Raw genomic sequence first — 17,465 nt, forward strand, 5'->3', positions numbered from 1 at the left:
CTGGTGGAGGTGTTCTTGAGTTCTGGGTTTGTTTGTCGGTCTTGAGAGAAAGGCCAGTCGCGGTGCTGTGTATGGGTGGTCAATTAGTTTACAAACTTCAGCTGTGACAGAGGCATTCTCCTCAGCCCTGGCCCCGAACTCCCCGCTGCCATCCCTGACCAAACCACATCATATCAGGGCCCAAACCTCATGCCGTGATCTGAGGCATTCCCCGGGCTGCAACATAGAGAACCTCACTCGATTTAGCTCAACCTAAATCAACAGCCTTTTACTGTGGTTACACTGGATTGCCACACATCCAGGATCTGCCAGCACTTTTAGCCCCTTTTTTGTGTCCGACGCACGTCTGAGAACCAGACCTCCACCGCTCTGTCACTCTGCTTTTTCACTTCCCAGTGGGATCACAACATGTTGCACATCCTTTCCAATTGGACTGAATGTACTTAAACCACTCTAGACACATCAGTTTAACTATAAAAGCCAAATAAAAACCACATAAGCGGACTGAAATCAAATCTGGGATAAATGCTTTCCTGAGCTTGTCATGAATAAGGCACGGAACCAAGAGTGTCTCCTGGTAAGTAAGTGCTTCAGATAATAAAACGCTGACGGCAACAATGATCAGATTTCCAGTTGGACGAGGGAGTGACGCTTGGCTTTTACTACACGTGTTGACATATGAGGACAGCGTCATAGCTGCAGTGGGCACCTAGCTATACACGTACACAGTGTTGATAGACAAAAACCACACTGTGGATCATACCACACTGCTGTGGTTAGTCTGGTGATTAACACTATTATCAATCATCTTCTGTGAAGCAGTGACAGCGTGCCCACTGGGATTAAGCAGCTGACTGATTCAGTGTGAAAAGTTATAATGTGCAAAGCGCTAAAGCAAACCGGACCATTATTCCACATCTTCACTTACATGTAGAGGATTCCTAAATGAAATACGATCATGTTTCCTTCTTCTGGCACTGTGTACTGCACCGCAAGTACGTGCGAGTCTATAAGCACATTTTGATGTTGTGCACACATGGATCTGTATCAGTACACCTACACATCCACGTATTCTCCACCAAAGTATGCGTCCATATATTTCTGGCTCTGTGTACGTGCACAAGATTGTGCTGCTGATTACAATGACTGCACTCCGATACATTTGTCCGGCTGTGTGTGCGTGCCAATTTGCATGAATATATGTGTGTGCGTGGGAGTTCAGGACAGGAAACGTAGAGGTTAAGGTAGTTCCTTGGAAACAAAGGCTCCTCCACATCTCCGCATCTCCACATGAGTTCTTTCCTTTCATACTGTAGGCGCCTGAGGCTCCTGTCACTGTAACGTTCAAGAGGGAACATCCTGGAGCTGCCACCCCCACCTTTCCCTTCACCTCCTATAGATGGATTGACCTATAGTGTATCACAGTCATGTAAAACATTGGCTAAAAACTTTGGTACACACAAGCAAATGTCAGAGTCTGTTAGACTGGGTGTTCTTGTTCTTGAACCAGTGACAAATGACAAGCGATGCTGGCCATGATCTGGTTTTCCTCAGATGATTCCCCAGTGACTCAACGACCCCGTTGACTTCACAAATATTTCACCGCTGCTTTACAATCTTATCTCTACGGGCCTCACCTTACAATCTGTATCATCATCTCCCCTCTCTCTCTCTCCTTCTCCATCTTTCCCCCCTCCTCTATTTCCATGCTCTTACTCTGTGTTTTACTGCCACGATTGAAAATTGAGTCATAACTTCCTGACGGCACTGTTCAAAGGTCACCCCCCTCTTCTCCCTCTGTGTTCCCCCGCCTCCTCTCCCTTTTGAGAGGCCCCTCATCCAACACGCCCAGCGCCGCATTCCACAGACGGTGGGAGCACCTTCAAACGCTGCACAAGCACCGCTCGCGGCGGCACGCAGGGCGACTGAGCCCCCGGCCTCAGCTGCCACCAGGCCTCAGCGCTCGGCTCGAGCCCTGCCAAGGAGAGCTTTGATTGGGGAGAAATTGCAATGTAGCAGCAACAGAGTCTCCGTGATGACAAGGAAAAAGCAACTGTAGCTCTCAAGGAGCGGAGTGATAACTGTACAGTATTAGTCACCTTCGAGCTGCTGAAACCAGCTCCAAGTAAAACCCTCATGCCAGAGTGGGGCCTCTCGTGTCTGCGCTGGGCGGGTGGCAGCTGCGATAGTGGGGCGCAGGCCTCGGAGCACCTTTTCGTCTGACCCCCAAATCCTTGAGGTCTCTACTAGTACACCGACACACAGCTCCAGTTTCACCCTCCCAAGGCTCACTATGTGCTCGGCTCTAAAAACAATAATGTTCTTGTACACGGTCACATACCACAACATGGCAAATGTACAGTGCTGTAATGAACAGGCAATTAGTCCTAGCTGACGGACACAAATTTAATGGATGCGAATCTTGACTATTTCCCTACTACTGCATGGTTTATTTCATTGCAAAGATCATGCCTCATGTTGGGAAAACCTGCTAGGTTTCAAATGTTTCAATTCACCTCTGAGTATGTTGTACAATATTTTGTTGAACAGTAGTCATTAAAACCTATTAAACTGTTTTACACTGCAAGAAGTTTTAAAATGTATCATTATAATATAAATTAGTCTTGTAAGTCACCGATGTACTGGATGTTTTAATCACATTTTACGCTTAAATAAATCTGACATAGTATGATAAAATGTAGTGCAATAATTTTGGCAAAAATAATTACAAAGTACTATAAAATCTGTATACTGGCAGGGCGCCCTGGTAAGTCACCAGGTAGAGCGCGTACCATTAAGGCTCAGTCCTTACCGCAGTGGCCCACGTTCGAGTCCGGTCCACGGCCCTTTGCTGCATGTCATCCCCTCTCTCTGCCCTGCCTTTCCTGTCTGTCTCTCTCACTATAAAATTAATTAGAAATGCCAAAAAAATCGATATATTAGCACACGTCTGCTGCAGCACAGCTCAGAGAAGCACAGTTCAGAGCAGTATTGACGGGTATACCTGATACCTAACCTGTATCAGATCTGCTTCCCACCTTTGTATTTCTACAAAGTGAAATTTTAGGCTCTAAGGATGACTACTATGCCATTAACACAAGTGACATGAGGGTAATTGAGCTACATCCTAATAAAATAGCACATGACTATACTGTACACCAAGTAAATGTTTGCGAAAATAAGTATTTTGGTTACAGAATATTTAGAAATAAAGCAATTATATTATCAGTCTTGACAAAATTCTACACATACAATTTTACAATTTCACCACATATGACCTGGGTTGTTGAAATGAGAGGAACCTACATGCTACAGCAGTGCTGTTCTCATGTGTATGCGAACAGAGACAGGTAGGCCGTGTCTCTCCTTTTGGCTGGGCTCCATTGTTAGTCTCCAGTCCTGCCTGCCTGCCTGCTGTGATTATCAACGCACACATCTGGATGGACTTAGTCAAGGAATCCTATAAAGAACCTAATGGGCTCTTCTAACATTTTTGAAGACTGATTAAGAGCCGTTTCAGATCTTGTTCACATCAATGAGTTCCATCTGTGATTTATTTAAGTTTTCACTGAATGCGTTATCTACGTTAGGCCTACCTGCTCCCTTTCAATGTAATAGGGGTTTAGTTTTAGGGATTTAGGGGAGACATGCATGCTTTCTAGGTAATATGCAAGATTGTTGAATATTTGCTTTGCTCAGATTGAATAAATATGCTCCATCACTGTCACACTGAGCACACATGGACATCCTAGGTGTTTCTGTACCATGAAAACAATCCCAGCTTCCTTAACATGCATGGAAACTCTCACAAACAGCCTATAGGTCATAAATCCAACACATTCATTCTCTAAGCATGTTTGCAACCTTTTGTGGTTTAAATGTCACTCACTTCTAGTCCTGCTAATCATAAATAAAGCCACGATTTGGAGTCACGCCAGCATGAAAGGCTAATTTTTTGCATATTAGCACAGTTACAGCCAGCATACAGTCTGGTGAGGTACCGAGCAGGCCTCGCTTTTAAGGCCTATTTGCCTTCCAATAGTGTGACCCTTATGTTTTATGAGGGAGACTAACACCATGAACTACATTTGTTACAAATTAGGCTTCCTAGTGCTGTAAAGTTGACACCTGCCACTTCAAACCTTTCTTTGGAAAGGAGGACGCCATTGATAACCGACTACAAAGAAATAACTGCATTAATACACATTCATTAACCCGGCTAACGTTAGCTATTGCTCAGTGTGAGCCATAGTTTAGCCTAATATCTTGGATTGTTGTGTGCACCACGAACTATTCGGCCGGGAACAACAACAATAGCTAAAAAAACACCTTGCAGACTTCCTTCGTTGACTTCCGTTCAGACAAAGATGTTGCCATGGCAAAGCGCCCAAAAGTGAACTTATGCGTTCCGCGGAGTGACGTAAGCCTGCGTGGCCAATAGGAACGAGGCAGGCAGACAGACATGGAAGTAAAACTGAAGAGCTAAATGAAAAGTTAAAAGTTATAATTGCATGATTGTGTCACATTCTTCATTTAATTGTAAATTAATCGGATTAAGTTCAAGATTTGATTAAATTTCAACATAAAATTCAACACATTTAAAACACATGCAATTATAGATCTTCCTCTGCTATGACCAAGCTGTCATAATATCACGAGAATAAAGTCGTAATATCACGAGAATAAAGTCATAACTTTACGAGAATTTTATTTTAATATTACGAGAATAAAGTCATCACTTTCGGAGAAAAAAAGAAAATAACACGTAAAATTACTACTTTGTAATATTATGACTTATTCTCGAAATCTCAGATTAATTTTTTTTCCTCAATGTGGCCCTAATACTCCATTGTACCATAGACCTACAACAATGATAAATAAAGATGAAAATGTAAACAAAATACAGTTATTCATTTCCATTTTTAAAAATCCACAGGGAGCCACTGGAGAGGAGCTAAAGAGCCTCATGTGGCTCCAGAGCTGCAGGTTGCTGACCCCTGCCCTGACTAGGGGGTTAAATTTAGGTTGACATTTTAAAATAATTTTGTTTTCTTAAAGATTTTTTTTGTTTTTACCTTTGATTGGAGTATTTAGATTTAGGTTTGGGCTTTGTATTTTATAGTTGAGGGTGAGATTTTCGTCACTGACCATAACTGTAGTGGGATCTATAATAGGATAACATTAACTGTGCATAGCACTTATAAGATGACAGTCACTATAACAAACTTTAAGTAGCTCTGGTGTATGGTATTATGCATGTCTGTTTACCCAAACATTTGTAACGGACGGTTACAAAAAAGACAATACTTTCAAGTTAACGAAGTGAGTCACAAATATAACCATCAAACATACTTATCAATATAATATTGATGGAGATATGACACTAAACTGATATTTTGTTTTATCACAATGTAACATAGCTTTAAATCTGCAAAAACATTTTTAATTTGGCCACTTGGGGTCAGCAGATTCAGCTGATTATTCTCTGTAGGTTCATCACTACCAGAGATAACTTTCACATTGACACATTGCTTTCATATTCTCATTTCATAAATTGTTATTATAAAAAAATCGATTGTAGCTGCTTTAATGTTGTCTATCTCCCAAATTTTTGAGCGTAAATACCTTATAAAAGGCACTAGTAGCCATTCCCAGTCATCAGAGGTAAAAAGTAATAAAGTATATTTGCTCAAGTAGCATATTCAGACTCTATCTCTACTCTACTGCAGTTCAGAGGGAAATATTGTACTTTTTACTGCTCTACATTTATCTGACAGCTGCAGTTACTTGTTACTTTGTAGGTTAAGACTGTACATTTGAAACAGATCTCAAAAATATGTCGTAATTATAAAGTAAACTACCCAAACGTGAATTAAATAGTAGCAATTAGCTCCACCTTAACTACAACATTAAAATGTTCCTTGCACCTTGATGCATCAGTAATAATACAATGAATTTAATAATAAGACACCTGAAAAGAGCCAATCTGCATAGTAGACTAAGTACTTTCAGCCTACTTTTGACACTACTATTAATACTGACAGTAATTCAAAACAACAATTATTTAACATGAGCTATGTAACTGATGTACATTACAGAAACAATGTTATTAACATTTTTATTTTTATTTATAATTTATATTATTATTCTTTTTTATTATTATTATTCTTTTTTATTTTATTTTGTATTATTATTATTATTATTATTATTATTATTATTATTATTATTATTATTGTATTATTATTTTTATTTTATTTTATTTTATTTTATTTTATTTTATTTTATTTTATTTTTTATTTTTACTTTTATTTTTATTTATTTATTTTCATTTTCATTTTCATTTTCATTTTCATTTTCATTTTCATTTTCATTTTCATTTTCATTTTTATTTTTATTTTTTAGCGTCTAACAACCACATTTAATTCAAATAATGATCAAACAATCTCTCTTTTCACCCCAGAGGGCCAGTAGCGGCCAGTACCGTCATTTGACCACAGGATGTCGCCAGAACCAACGTTCCTCAACTATTAATGCTGCCTTTAGGTGTTTCTTGTTCGGTCGTATTTCTGGATTTAAAGGCATGTGAATTATGGATTATTTGTAAAAGGCATTTGAGTTGTGGATTATTTCAATTGATATCAATTAACAAAATAAACAAGTATGATAAATAGATTTTTTTTTTTTAATTCTGTGATGTATAAAGCCATTTCCTTTCGAAACGCTACTTGTTTTCTGGCAACAGGTTCATAAAAACTTTCAGACCTTCAAACAACAAATGACTTTTCACTGTCAGACGTTGTCAATAATAAATTGTAGTTGCACCACAGGTTTCGAGTGAGTCATTGTAGATACTAAACCTCTCCTGTGACAGTCATATTTGACACATCGAGACTAAACGCTAAAATGTCCGATAGATATGAAGTAAACAATAAGACCGGATATGACCTCATAACCACGGGAAGTTTCGCTAGTAGCTGTGTCTGTAGCATAACAGCTAACAGCTAACAGCTAACAAGCTAACAGCAAGTATTCACAACAAAAGCTGCTGTTTTCTTGTCAATAAACCGATTTGGTCGTTATTATGGAGCTGTAGGCAGAAGTTATAAACAAAGGTAACAGTCTCAGACTGGGTTTCATTCGTGCATGTGTGTAAATGATTATTTAGGTGTAATGTTACCGCTCTTTAGGCATATTGTTTAGGCAGTGTTAGCTAACGTTAGCAGCATCAATACAGTCTGTTTACATGTTGACACATGTCACACAGTCTGTGCTGCTGTGTGGTAACTACAGGTGAGAAACACTGCTATATGTTACCATTAAATACTTCATTTGAGCCGACTAACGTGACAGTGGCTGGAGGCTGACGAGCAGAGCTGATGAATTGTGATTATTGTTAAATTAAATCTTAATATATGAGACAGTAACATGATAAAACAGAAAACTATCTACACCAGTCTGGACGAGCAATACCTGCAAACACCTCCAATGAGATTGATTGCTTTGACTTGCTGTTCAACACAACTTATAAGACATTTTGACAGGTTGAAAACATCCCCTTTGTAATCAGCATAAAATCTCACATGACTGTATCTTTTTTTATTTTATTTTTTTTGCACATATATAAAACTGCACAAAATCCATTCAGTGAAAGTATATCCAAGTATTTAGTTTAAAATGCTTATGCTATAAACTGCTGAAGTAAATGTAGCTTCCTTGAAGATAGGCTGTGTTAAATACTCATAGTACACTGTAAACATACAGCATTACCACCAAATCAGTCAAGTATTGGTTGTAACGTTACTCATTATGCAAATGCCCCTATTACAGTGGTATGAGGTTATATACTTCATCTACTATAGCATTTTTATCTTATTTATTTATTTGCACATATATAAAACTGCATAAAATCCAGTCGATGAAAAAAAAAAAAAAAAGAAATGTGTCAAGAAGCGAGAGGTCAAGAAGCCAACAGGCTTATACAAAGGACCTCCCCCAAACCCCAGGAGGAAAAAAAACAATAACAAAAAAGGAAGAAAGATCTAAACTAACAGAATTTTAAAAATACAACAACAACAAGAAGTACACAAAATGTGCAGAAAAACCAAACCAAACAGTTGAAAACAATCCAATAAAACAATGAAATACATACAAAAAACAATGTGATGATAATTTCCTTTAAAGATGTTCTAAGGATAACGAGCTCTTGATAACATGTATTTTGGTGTTCCATATTTGTACACCACGATATCTGAGGGAGTACTCCCTGTATCCCTGACTACTGATCTCTTCCCTTGCAGTGTTGAGGAATGGTCTGACTGCAGCAGTACCAGTAAAGATGCACAGCCGTCTGCAGGAGTTGAAGAAGGAAGAGGAGACTCTCCTGAAAATCAAAGTGATGCTACAAGACCAGCTGAACAGGTTGAAGGTGAGTGAGAGAGAGAGTTCACAGTTGAGTGTAGGGGGTTTATGCCTGTTTGTGGTTCATGTGGTTTATATATTATGTGTTCGCTCTGTGTTACAGTTTGAAGAAGGGGCTTTGAAATCGATCATTAGTGCTCAAACAGAAGAAGGAGCCTCTCAACGCTCTTCCCCAGAAACTGAGGTAAGTCACTGCACCAGAGAGAACATCAACCCTGCTGAATGCTCAGAGGTCAAAGATATTCTCAGTAGTATTTTTTTTTCTTGTGATTGTTGATTAATTCACGCTTAACTTGGCTTGTTGAAACTGGAGATGAGATCAGACTCTACTGTCTTGTCGGGGTGATACAGTTTGCAGGCCTGCATAACCACATTATATTTACATCCACACAAAAGCCAGGTTACTCTGAGTAATAACGTTAAGACAGGAAATTGGTAAACATGTTCATGTGTGTTGCAGTAATCTGATTACTTTAACGCCCCAGTTTACATACAGTACACGACTAAGGTATACATACACTAGCCATGCAATCATATTTCTCTCGCAGAAATGTTGCTGAGTTTACTACTGTAGGTTATTTATTGGGAATAATCAGATTCTTACGGTGCACGCAAAAGTACTGACTAAAACATTTTAGGACTGTTTCTGTTTTCATTATTTTCCTTTTACTCAGACATATGTAGCCTTCTTATGAAGCTTGTTTGTGTCACTCAGGGATTCAGGTATTGAATTGTTTACTACACTGAGAATGTTATAAATGGTTTTATTTGTCTTCTCTAGACAATTGCCGTATCGTTTTAAAACTCTGAATCAGAAACGTTTCTTCTTTCCTTTCTGCAACTAATGCACTATATACTAATATACACTAAGAGACATGATCATGATTGAACTATATTTCAAACAAGTCTGCATGTGTTTGCTCACAGTTTTAGACTAAAATTGCTACTAATTACTTTTAAGGCACAACCAGGTTTGCCCATGAAGTGTTTAAATGTGCACAGTCAGAAGCTAAACTACAAGAGTCATATAGGTGCTTATTATTTGTAAAAAGTAATTAAAAGTAAATCACAAAGACATCCTACTGCAGCTGGACGTGCATTCCCACTTTGGTTTTGTTTTGTCATGAAAATGTAAAGCTGCCCAGAGTTATAACTAACTATGAAAATTAGCAGCATGATAATATTTTACAAAGGTTGTTTCCTGTTTTACAAAACTGTTTTTAAAGTTTTATCCTGCACTCTTAGTCTGCGCTTTGCAAGATATAATTTAAAAGTGGTGAACGGGTTTATGTTTATTATTTGTTCCAGGTTCATATTAACCTCGATGATGAGGGCGAGATCAATCGAACCAAACTGCTACTGAATGCCGCCGTAGATTTTGATATGGAGGAGGAGGAAGAAGAGGAGGAGGAAGACGAAGAGGATGACGAAGAAGACGAAGACAATGAGCTTGAGTTTGTGCCTGAGGAGGATGATGAGGATGATTACTGAGATTCTCAGTGTTTTCATGGGGCTTCAGTATTTGCAACACTGAAGGAAGAACCACATGTAAACGGACATCTGTTTGGTTGTTCACCTGTTTATCACTTATGGAGTTTAATTTATTTGTTTGGAGCGAGTAACAGTTCCGGTTACATCCACAACAAACCATGTTAGAATTCATGTGTCAAATTTTGTGAGAAATGTCTCATTGAAATGCAGTAAGACAGTGTTATTAGGTGCTTCTAGCTTACTAGACATAATGTGCATTTTGAGGATTAGCATTTAAATGTATGGCTGGGCCATATGAGAAGATAGCGTGTATGTAAGAAATGATAATTGTAAGCACAAAATAAAATGTTTTGCATAGGGTTCATCTGACTGATTTTTACAATTTACATTTCTAGTTTTACGCCAACATGCTTCCTAACAGACATCAATGTTTTTCAGTCGTAATGAATGTTTACATGTGGGCAATAAGTGGAAACATCTTATTTTCAATTAAGGTGTGTAAAATTGTTCTAACAGTACCCAGGCCAATGGGTAATGCAGTGCAAACACTTTCCACTAGCAAACCATTCAGCATTTTCTAAACAGCTAAAACAATACAGTGAGCTTCACAATAAGGCCAGCTTTCACACTGACAGCAGGGACAGCTCTGGAGAAGGGTGGTGCTGCAACAGGCGACCAATAGAGATATATATATATATACAGCTTTCTACGTGGTCTGCTGTTCCGGGAGAGCTCCCATTCACCCTCAGCACACACACATCTGCTGCAAATGAATTCTTCATAAGGCATACAGGTAATCAGACATCTTATTCAGTATGTTGTGAATCAAATTTTATTGAGTGATGGATTGTGCATTTGTCATTTAAAATATAATTTGCAGTAGAAATACTGAAACAAAAATGTGAGAAATGATATAAAAACAAAGGTACTGTATTACAATTAGTATTCATAATTGCAGGAGATTTTTTAGGTTACAGTATGTCTAAGCTTTTACCATATTTATCATAGTAATCATAGTGTAATATCTTCAATTCTGCCTTGTATTATAAAGCCTGTGTATCCCGCTGATTGCAGGATTATTAGACTATAAGACTGTAATGTGATAATGATGCTCCTGAACACCTGGAATTTAAATTATTTAAAGAGAGAATTGTGTTTATTTTCTGCGAGCTGTGAGGACTGAAGTCTGAAGTCTGGACATTAACCAGGACAATGTAACATTAATATCCGTATAATTGTCAAATGATGAGGTTATGAAGGTTCATCCACTGTCATGTGATTGTGCACTGTGTAAATATATCAACCTCTCTGACATTAGCTTTGCTTACAGAGGTGAAACCGTAGTTTGTATGGGATCTGTCTGCCTCAGCAGGATGAACTCACAGTCCATTGAGTTTGAAAGGGGGCATTTGGCTCTGCATTATAGGATGCGGGACCCCCCCGTAGTCCATCATATTGGATGCTTTCACACTGTTTGATGAAAGGTTATTGTGATTATATTAAACAAAAATGTATCTAACTATTATTATTTTTATTTTTTTTAGAAAAGAGGGTTGAAAGCATGTGTGTAAATGTGTCTTGTATATAACAACATGTTTGCCCAGCTTGTTATTGTGATGCTGAATGGTTCTCCTCTGTGTGCAGACTGGATCAGAACCAGACCTTGACCGTGCTGCAGGCTCAGGACTACCATGCTGCCCCGCTCTGCATTCAGTGTGTGCCATGTGTTTGTGTTGGTGCTGTGTCTGTCTTCGGCTGAGGACTTCGACTGGACAAAGAACGAGCACGGCTCCTTCTATTATGGCACTTTTCCAGCTGGTAAACACAACTTGCTCTTTTCTCCTCTGGGATAGAGGGAATGCATTTTAATTATTTAGTAATTATTGATATTACGCAAAATCTTACCAAGTATATTTGTCCAATTACTCAAAATATCTCATAACACTAAATATAAGACACAATCACTTAACAAGTAACATTTCAGTGAGATATATGGACTTGTTTTAAGACAATGCATCTTGAATATCTTGTTATGTGAAAAAAAAGAAATACTTTTGAGCATTACAGGCTTATTATGACACACAACAGTTCCTAATACTAGTGAAATATAATTTAGCTCAAAATAAGTTTTCCCAGTTAATTTCAAGATCTCTTTTTATCCTGAAAGTAGGGCTGTCATATCGATATATCTATAAATCTATAAATATTTAATCATGACTAATCATAGTTAATCACGATTAATGTCAAATTAATCACACATATTTTATCTGTTCAAAATGTACTTAAAGGGATATTTGTCAGTATTTAATAATATTCTTATCAACATGGGAGTGGGCAAATATGTTTGCTTTATGCAAATGTTGGTATACATTTATCATTGGAAATCAATTATCAACACAAAACAATGACAAATATTGTCCAGAAACCCTCACAGGTACTGCATTTAGCATTAAAAATATGCTAAAATCATAACATGGCAAACTGAAGCCCAACAGGCAACAACAGCTGTCAGTGTGTCAGTGTGCTGACTTGACTATGACTTGCCCCAAACGGCATGTAATTATCATAAAGTGGGCATGTCTGTAAAGGGGAGACTCGTGGGTACCCATAGAACCCATTTTCATTCACATATCTAGAGGTCAGAGGTCAAGGCCTCCTTTGCGACAAGCTAGTATGAAATGGTTGACAATGGATTAGCTTCAAAACTCAGCTTGCTACAACCTAAAAATCGCAAGTTGCATTAATGTGTTAAAGAAGTTAGTGCCATAACCTTTGACAGCCCTAATTGAAAGGCCTAAATATTATATCTTATTTCAAGAAATCTTAACATGCAAATTGTTTTACTTATTACAAGCAAAACACTTTGTATTTATTGTTTTTTTAACTTACTTTTGAAGAGGCCTTTTTTTTCCTGTGTGTCAATTTTGTATTTATTAGGATTTTCGTGGGGTGCCGGCAGTTCAGCCTATCAAACAGAAGGAGCCTGGGACAAAGATGGAAAAGGACTGAGCATCTGGGACGTGTTCAGTCATAAGAAAGGCAAAATCCAACAAAATGATACCGGGGACTCGTCTTGTGAGGGCTACCACAAAGTCAAGGTGGGGTGATCAGGTGTGTCTGAGAGATATGGAGGGAACAGAGGGGGGGCCAAATGAAATCATAATATGTCACTCCATTGTGTGTGTTGTACAGGATGATGTGTCTCTGATGAAGGAGCTGAAGCTTAACCACTATCGCTTCTCCATATCCTGGCCCAGACTCATCCCCACTGGCATCAAGTGTGAGTTTATTCAAGCCTTTTGGAACTGAACTGGCATATACTGTATGATTTAATTTGTTAATTTTGCACACTTTGATACCATTTGCAGCTGACCATATAAATGAAAGAGGAATACAGTACTATGATGAACTGATTGACCACCTGCTGGAGAACAAGATCACTCCCATTGTTACTCTGTACCACTGGGATCTCCCACAGGTTGGTAAACTAAATTCTGATAACCCCTAATTTATTACAGCACTATTCTTCTTTAACGATTTACTGTGCTCTTTGCTTTTCTAGGTTTTACAAGAGAAATATGGTGGATGGCAGAACATAAGCATGGTCAACCATTTCAATGAATTTGCTAACCTGTGCTTTGAAAGATTTGGCAACCGAGTCAAGTACTGGATGACTTTCAACAACCCATGGGTAGGTTCAACATAAATGATTTTGCAGGTTTTACGTTCACACCTGCCTCGTAACATATGATTTGTTTTTTATCATGGAGCTTGGATTAATATGTACCTACCTGTTACTGACAGTATCATACTAATAATCCATAATCTGCTGACCTGCTTCAGTCTGTAGCAGTTGAAGGCTACGAGACGGGTGAGCATGCTCCTGGACTGAGGCTGAGAGGAACAGGGGCGTACAGAGCTGCTCATCACATAATCAAGGTAGGAATAATGCATAATATATTCAGTCATCAAAAACCCTAATGTGCCACTTTGAACTGAAATGTAAATCATATTCATAACAATAATAATCTTTTTCATAGGCACATGCTAAAGTTTGGCACACTTATGACACACAATGGAGGGGGAAACAAAAAGGTAAACAAACTCTTGAATGTAACTTAATTCAGTGTTTGCCTTTCAAAACAGTACTGTGTGTCTTAGTGTCGAGAGCTGCTGTTCACATCTGCAGGTCTTGTCGGCGTCTCTCTGTCTGGAGACTGGGGAGAGCCGGTGGACATCAGCAACCAGAAAGACATTGAAGCAGCTGAGAGGTACGTCCAGTTCTACCTGGGCTGGTTCGCCACACCCATCTTCCACGGAGACTACCCTCAAGTGATGAAAGACTTCATTGGTAAGTTAAATTGTAAACAGTTCATCTTGAAGTAACTTTGGTCATTGAGGAATTAAAGACGACCTATCATGCTTTACTGTTTTTCCTTTAGTGTGTTATATAGTTTTTCGTGCCCAAAGTCCACGCCAAAGGGAGTTCCTCTCCCCCATAGAAACTCCTGAATTGCTTGAAACACTTTGCTTGAAGTCCCGCCTTTTCTTTCGTAACGTGGTGATGTCACCAAGTAACACATTATCATAATACCTACCTAGGGGCTAGTTTGGCACGCCCTCAAACAAAGCTAGTTAGAGCGGAGCTGGAGCGGAATCCAAAGAGTTTGGTTGACCAATCACAACAGAGTGGGCCAGCTGACCAATCAGAGCAGACTGGGCTTTTCAGGAGAGAGGGGGTTAAACGGAGGTTGAAAAGAGGTGCTGCAGCACAGCCGTATGAGAAAAATAAAGCGTTTCTTGAACATTAAAGCATGTAAACATGTTTTAGTAGAAACCCAAAATAAAAGTATGCACCTGAAAATGAGCATTATAGGTCCTCTTTAACTCATCACTACTTATGTGTGCAGGAAGGAAGAGTGTCCAACAAGGCCTCGGGACGTCTCGCCTGCCCACATTTTCCCCCCAGGAGAAGAGCTACATCAAGGGGACCTGTGACTTCCTCGGCATCGGCCACTTTACCACCCGCTACATCACCCAGAAGAACCACCCGTCAGGTCGCAGCACCAGCAGCTACTTCACTGACCGTGACCTGGCTGAGCTGGTTGACCCACGGTGGCCTGACCCCGGCTCTGAGTGGCTCTACTCCGTGCCTTGGGGTTTCAGACGTCTGCTCAATTTTGTCAAGGTGACTTATGGTGTAAGATGCAGAACAGGTTTGTTGACATAAATTATGTAAGGAAACTCATTTGCATATTGTTTTGTTCCCCATCTAGTCTCAGTATGGAAACCCAATGATTTATGTGACCGAGAACGGAGTCTCTGAGAAGATGTTATGCACAGAGCTGTGTGATGAGTGGAGGATACTGTATTATAAAGACTACATCAATGAGATGCTGAAAGGTGAATGAGCTCACACATGTATAAGCACTTTCTTTTGTTTGGCAATTAGGAGCAAAGTTATTCCAATTTTTGTGGTCAACTCCGTCTCTGTGGTGTCCCTCAGCTATCAAAGATGGAGTCAATGTGAAGGGCTACACCGCATGGTCCCTGCTGGACAAGTTTGAGTGGGACGAAGGCTACTCCGAGAGGTTCGGCTTGTACTATGTGGACTTCAGGAACAAAAACAAGCCTCGCTATCCCAAAGCGTCGGTTCAGTTTTACAAACGCGTCATCAGCTCCAATGGATTTCCCAATCAGAGAGAGGTAATGCCTCTAATCCTTTCCACACAAACTTTTCAGATAAAACATTACGATTAATTGGTTGATGCTCTATTGTGCCACAAAAATCATTTCGCTGATGATATGCGATTGCATTGTAAACCTCCACAGGTTGAAAACTGGAGGAGGAAGGCTGTTGAGATGTGTTCCTCCAGCAACCAGCTGCTAGCTGCAGGTCAGTTCATCCAGAACATCCCTGACCATGTTTATCAATGATCAGGGGTGAACAACTAGCTGGGGTAAACAAATAAAGATTCTGACCTAAATATCAAAAACTTAACCAATAGATTTTAAATGCAAATAAGATCAAGAATTATAATTTGATTTAAATGTGTGTTGCTGCACCTCAGAAAACACATGGACAAATTATTAGATGGAAGTATAAAACATAATTAATAAAATCTGTAACAGAATATCTGAGATATCTTTTTTGTTTGCCCCTCCAGCTAGAAGACAGTCCAAGGAACATGCAGAAATGCCAAAGGTTTGGCCAGTGCATGATGAAGTTTAGAACTTGAGGGTATATGTCTTCTTTGCTGTTGCTTTGTGATCGTGCTGTTTTTAAATCCCACTAACAGAATGAAGCCTCTGCTGCAGTTTAACACTAAGACAAAAGCCTCTGAAAAACAAGCTTGTACTCCTTGTGTACAGTGTGAAACTATCATTTATCTCAAGTTTTACTCGTGTGCTTCAGTCTAATTTGCAACCAAGAGCGGCCCTTTTGATTTCACACTCCCAGCAGCTTTGACAAAAATTCAATAAGCTTAAAGCTTATCTGTGGACTTGTGCCCACAGGGTATTTCACAAAGCAGGATTATAAATGTATCAGTGAATCTGTCTGATCTATTGGAACTGAGTCTAGAAAACAAAGCTTCAACATGAGGTTAAAGAACATAATTCAGCCAGTTGATGACTAGTAATAAATAGTTATCTGGCCATGGGGAAAATACTGCTTTCTGAAATATTCCCCAGTAGCTGCATGCAGTTCTCAAAGGGTTAAAGTGCCGTTAATCAACTCTGAGTACTTTCTCTTCTTTTATTAGAGGAACAGCGGAGTACTGCTGCCAATATTCTAAGACTTATACATGGTAAGGAATCACTCATGCTCACCATAAATCAGATAAGAGATTATTTGATTTAGGGGGTAAACGATTAACCCTTTGAGTGCTGTGCTTGAGCATCATCATTCGCTTCATAAGCAATGTCTGAAGAACTACATAATAATGCTGGTGGGTTGTTAATGTGTGTGTGTGTGTGTGTGTGTGTGTGTGTGTGTGTGTGTGTGTGTGTGTGTGTGTGTGTGTGTGTGTGTGTGTGTGTGTGTGTGTGTGTGTGCTTTGCAGACCCTTTGACCAGCCACATGGAGATGGTAACTGAGATCGTTGTTCCCACCGTGTGCACGCTCTCTATTTTGCTCAGCGCCGTCTTCCTCATGTTCCTGCTGCGGAGGCGCAACTAGACAGTGTGCATGTTTACAATCATCAATAGACACATATACACGAGCTATACACACACACATATTGTAAGTACATCATTTCTTTAATGGCTCATGTGTGAACATAAATACCTTTAAATGATTTAAACTGAATTTCAGGAGAATTAGTGACTTCATTAATTTGATGTGCATAAATTGTTTGCTGTAAAAATATTGATTTAGCCTTTTATAATGAATTTAGTACCAGATACTCAAACAGTGTGTGGTGCAACATGTTGGATTTTCTTATTACAATATTGCTGTGGAATATTACCATTGCAAACAGCACTTGTAATCTATTGTACTGTTGTGTTTTGAGTTGTTCAGCAAAAAAACGCTTCAAAATCTTTCAACTGCTATA

The 17,465-nt window shown here is 39.1% G+C and overlaps 2 protein-coding genes across 4 annotated transcripts; both read left to right on the forward strand.

Moving 5' to 3' along the window:
• Positions 1 to 6,942: 6,942 nt before the first annotated feature.
• Positions 6,943 to 10,269, forward strand: snapc5 (small nuclear RNA activating complex, polypeptide 5). The gene is made up of 4 exons (XM_074632814.1): positions 6,943 to 7,112; positions 8,298 to 8,425; positions 8,522 to 8,602; positions 9,727 to 10,269. Exons 2-4 carry the CDS (start codon positions 8,336 to 8,338, stop codon positions 9,907 to 9,909), a joined length of 354 nt encoding a protein of 117 aa, XP_074488915.1. The 5' UTR covers positions 6,943 to 7,112; positions 8,298 to 8,335; the 3' UTR covers positions 9,910 to 10,269.
• Positions 10,270 to 10,574: 305 nt separating this feature from the next.
• Positions 10,575 to 17,239, forward strand: lctlb (lactase-like b). 3 transcript variants are annotated; one of them, XM_074632806.1, is made up of 15 exons: positions 10,575 to 10,702; positions 11,554 to 11,727; positions 12,847 to 13,007; positions 13,102 to 13,189; positions 13,278 to 13,387; positions 13,472 to 13,600; positions 13,753 to 13,848; positions 13,950 to 14,004; positions 14,099 to 14,260; positions 14,820 to 15,097; positions 15,186 to 15,312; positions 15,416 to 15,615; positions 15,742 to 15,805; positions 16,674 to 16,718; positions 16,974 to 17,239. In XM_074632806.1, the coding sequence occupies exons 2-15, from the start codon at positions 11,601 to 11,603 to the stop codon at positions 17,087 to 17,089; spliced, it is 1,758 nt and encodes a 585-aa protein (XP_074488907.1). In that variant the 5' UTR covers positions 10,575 to 10,702; positions 11,554 to 11,600; the 3' UTR covers positions 17,090 to 17,239. The 3 variants fall into 3 exon arrangements, with proteins under 3 accessions (XP_074488907.1, XP_074488908.1, XP_074488909.1); XM_074632807.1 differs by lacking the exon at positions 16,674 to 16,718 and having other exon boundaries at positions 10,576 to 10,702; XM_074632808.1 differs by lacking the exons at positions 16,674 to 16,718; positions 16,974 to 17,239 and adding an exon at positions 16,077 to 16,150 and having other exon boundaries at positions 10,576 to 10,702.
• Positions 17,240 to 17,465: the final 226 nt, after the last annotated feature.

This window comes from Sebastes fasciatus, chromosome 4 (genome assembly GCF_043250625.1).
Source record: "Sebastes fasciatus isolate fSebFas1 chromosome 4, fSebFas1.pri, whole genome shotgun sequence".
Classification (NCBI taxonomy): Eukaryota; Metazoa; Chordata; class Actinopteri; order Perciformes; family Sebastidae; genus Sebastes; species Sebastes fasciatus.

What these genes read in the sequence shown, in the direction of transcription:
- lctlb (XM_074632806.1), top strand. Translation starts at nt 11,601, where the DNA reads ATGCTGCCCCGCTCTGCATTCAGTGTGTGCCATGTGTTTGTGTTGGTG. An exon ending in TTATGGCACTTTTCCAGCTG is followed by an intron (nt 11,728 to 12,846) that starts GTAAACACAACT and finishes TGTATTTATTAG; the next exon opens with GATTTTCGTGGGGTGCCGGC. An exon ending in ACCACTGGGATCTCCCACAG is followed by an intron (nt 13,388 to 13,471) that starts GTTGGTAAACTA and finishes TTGCTTTTCTAG; the next exon opens with GTTTTACAAGAGAAATATGG.
- snapc5 (XM_074632814.1), top strand. Translation starts at nt 8,336, where the DNA reads ATGCACAGCCGTCTGCAGGAGTTGAAGAAGGAAGAGGAGACTCTCCTG. An exon ending in ACCAGCTGAACAGGTTGAAG is followed by an intron (nt 8,426 to 8,521) that starts GTGAGTGAGAGA and finishes TCTGTGTTACAG; the next exon opens with TTTGAAGAAGGGGCTTTGAA. An exon ending in GCTCTTCCCCAGAAACTGAG is followed by an intron (nt 8,603 to 9,726) that starts GTAAGTCACTGC and finishes TATTTGTTCCAG; the next exon opens with GTTCATATTAACCTCGATGA.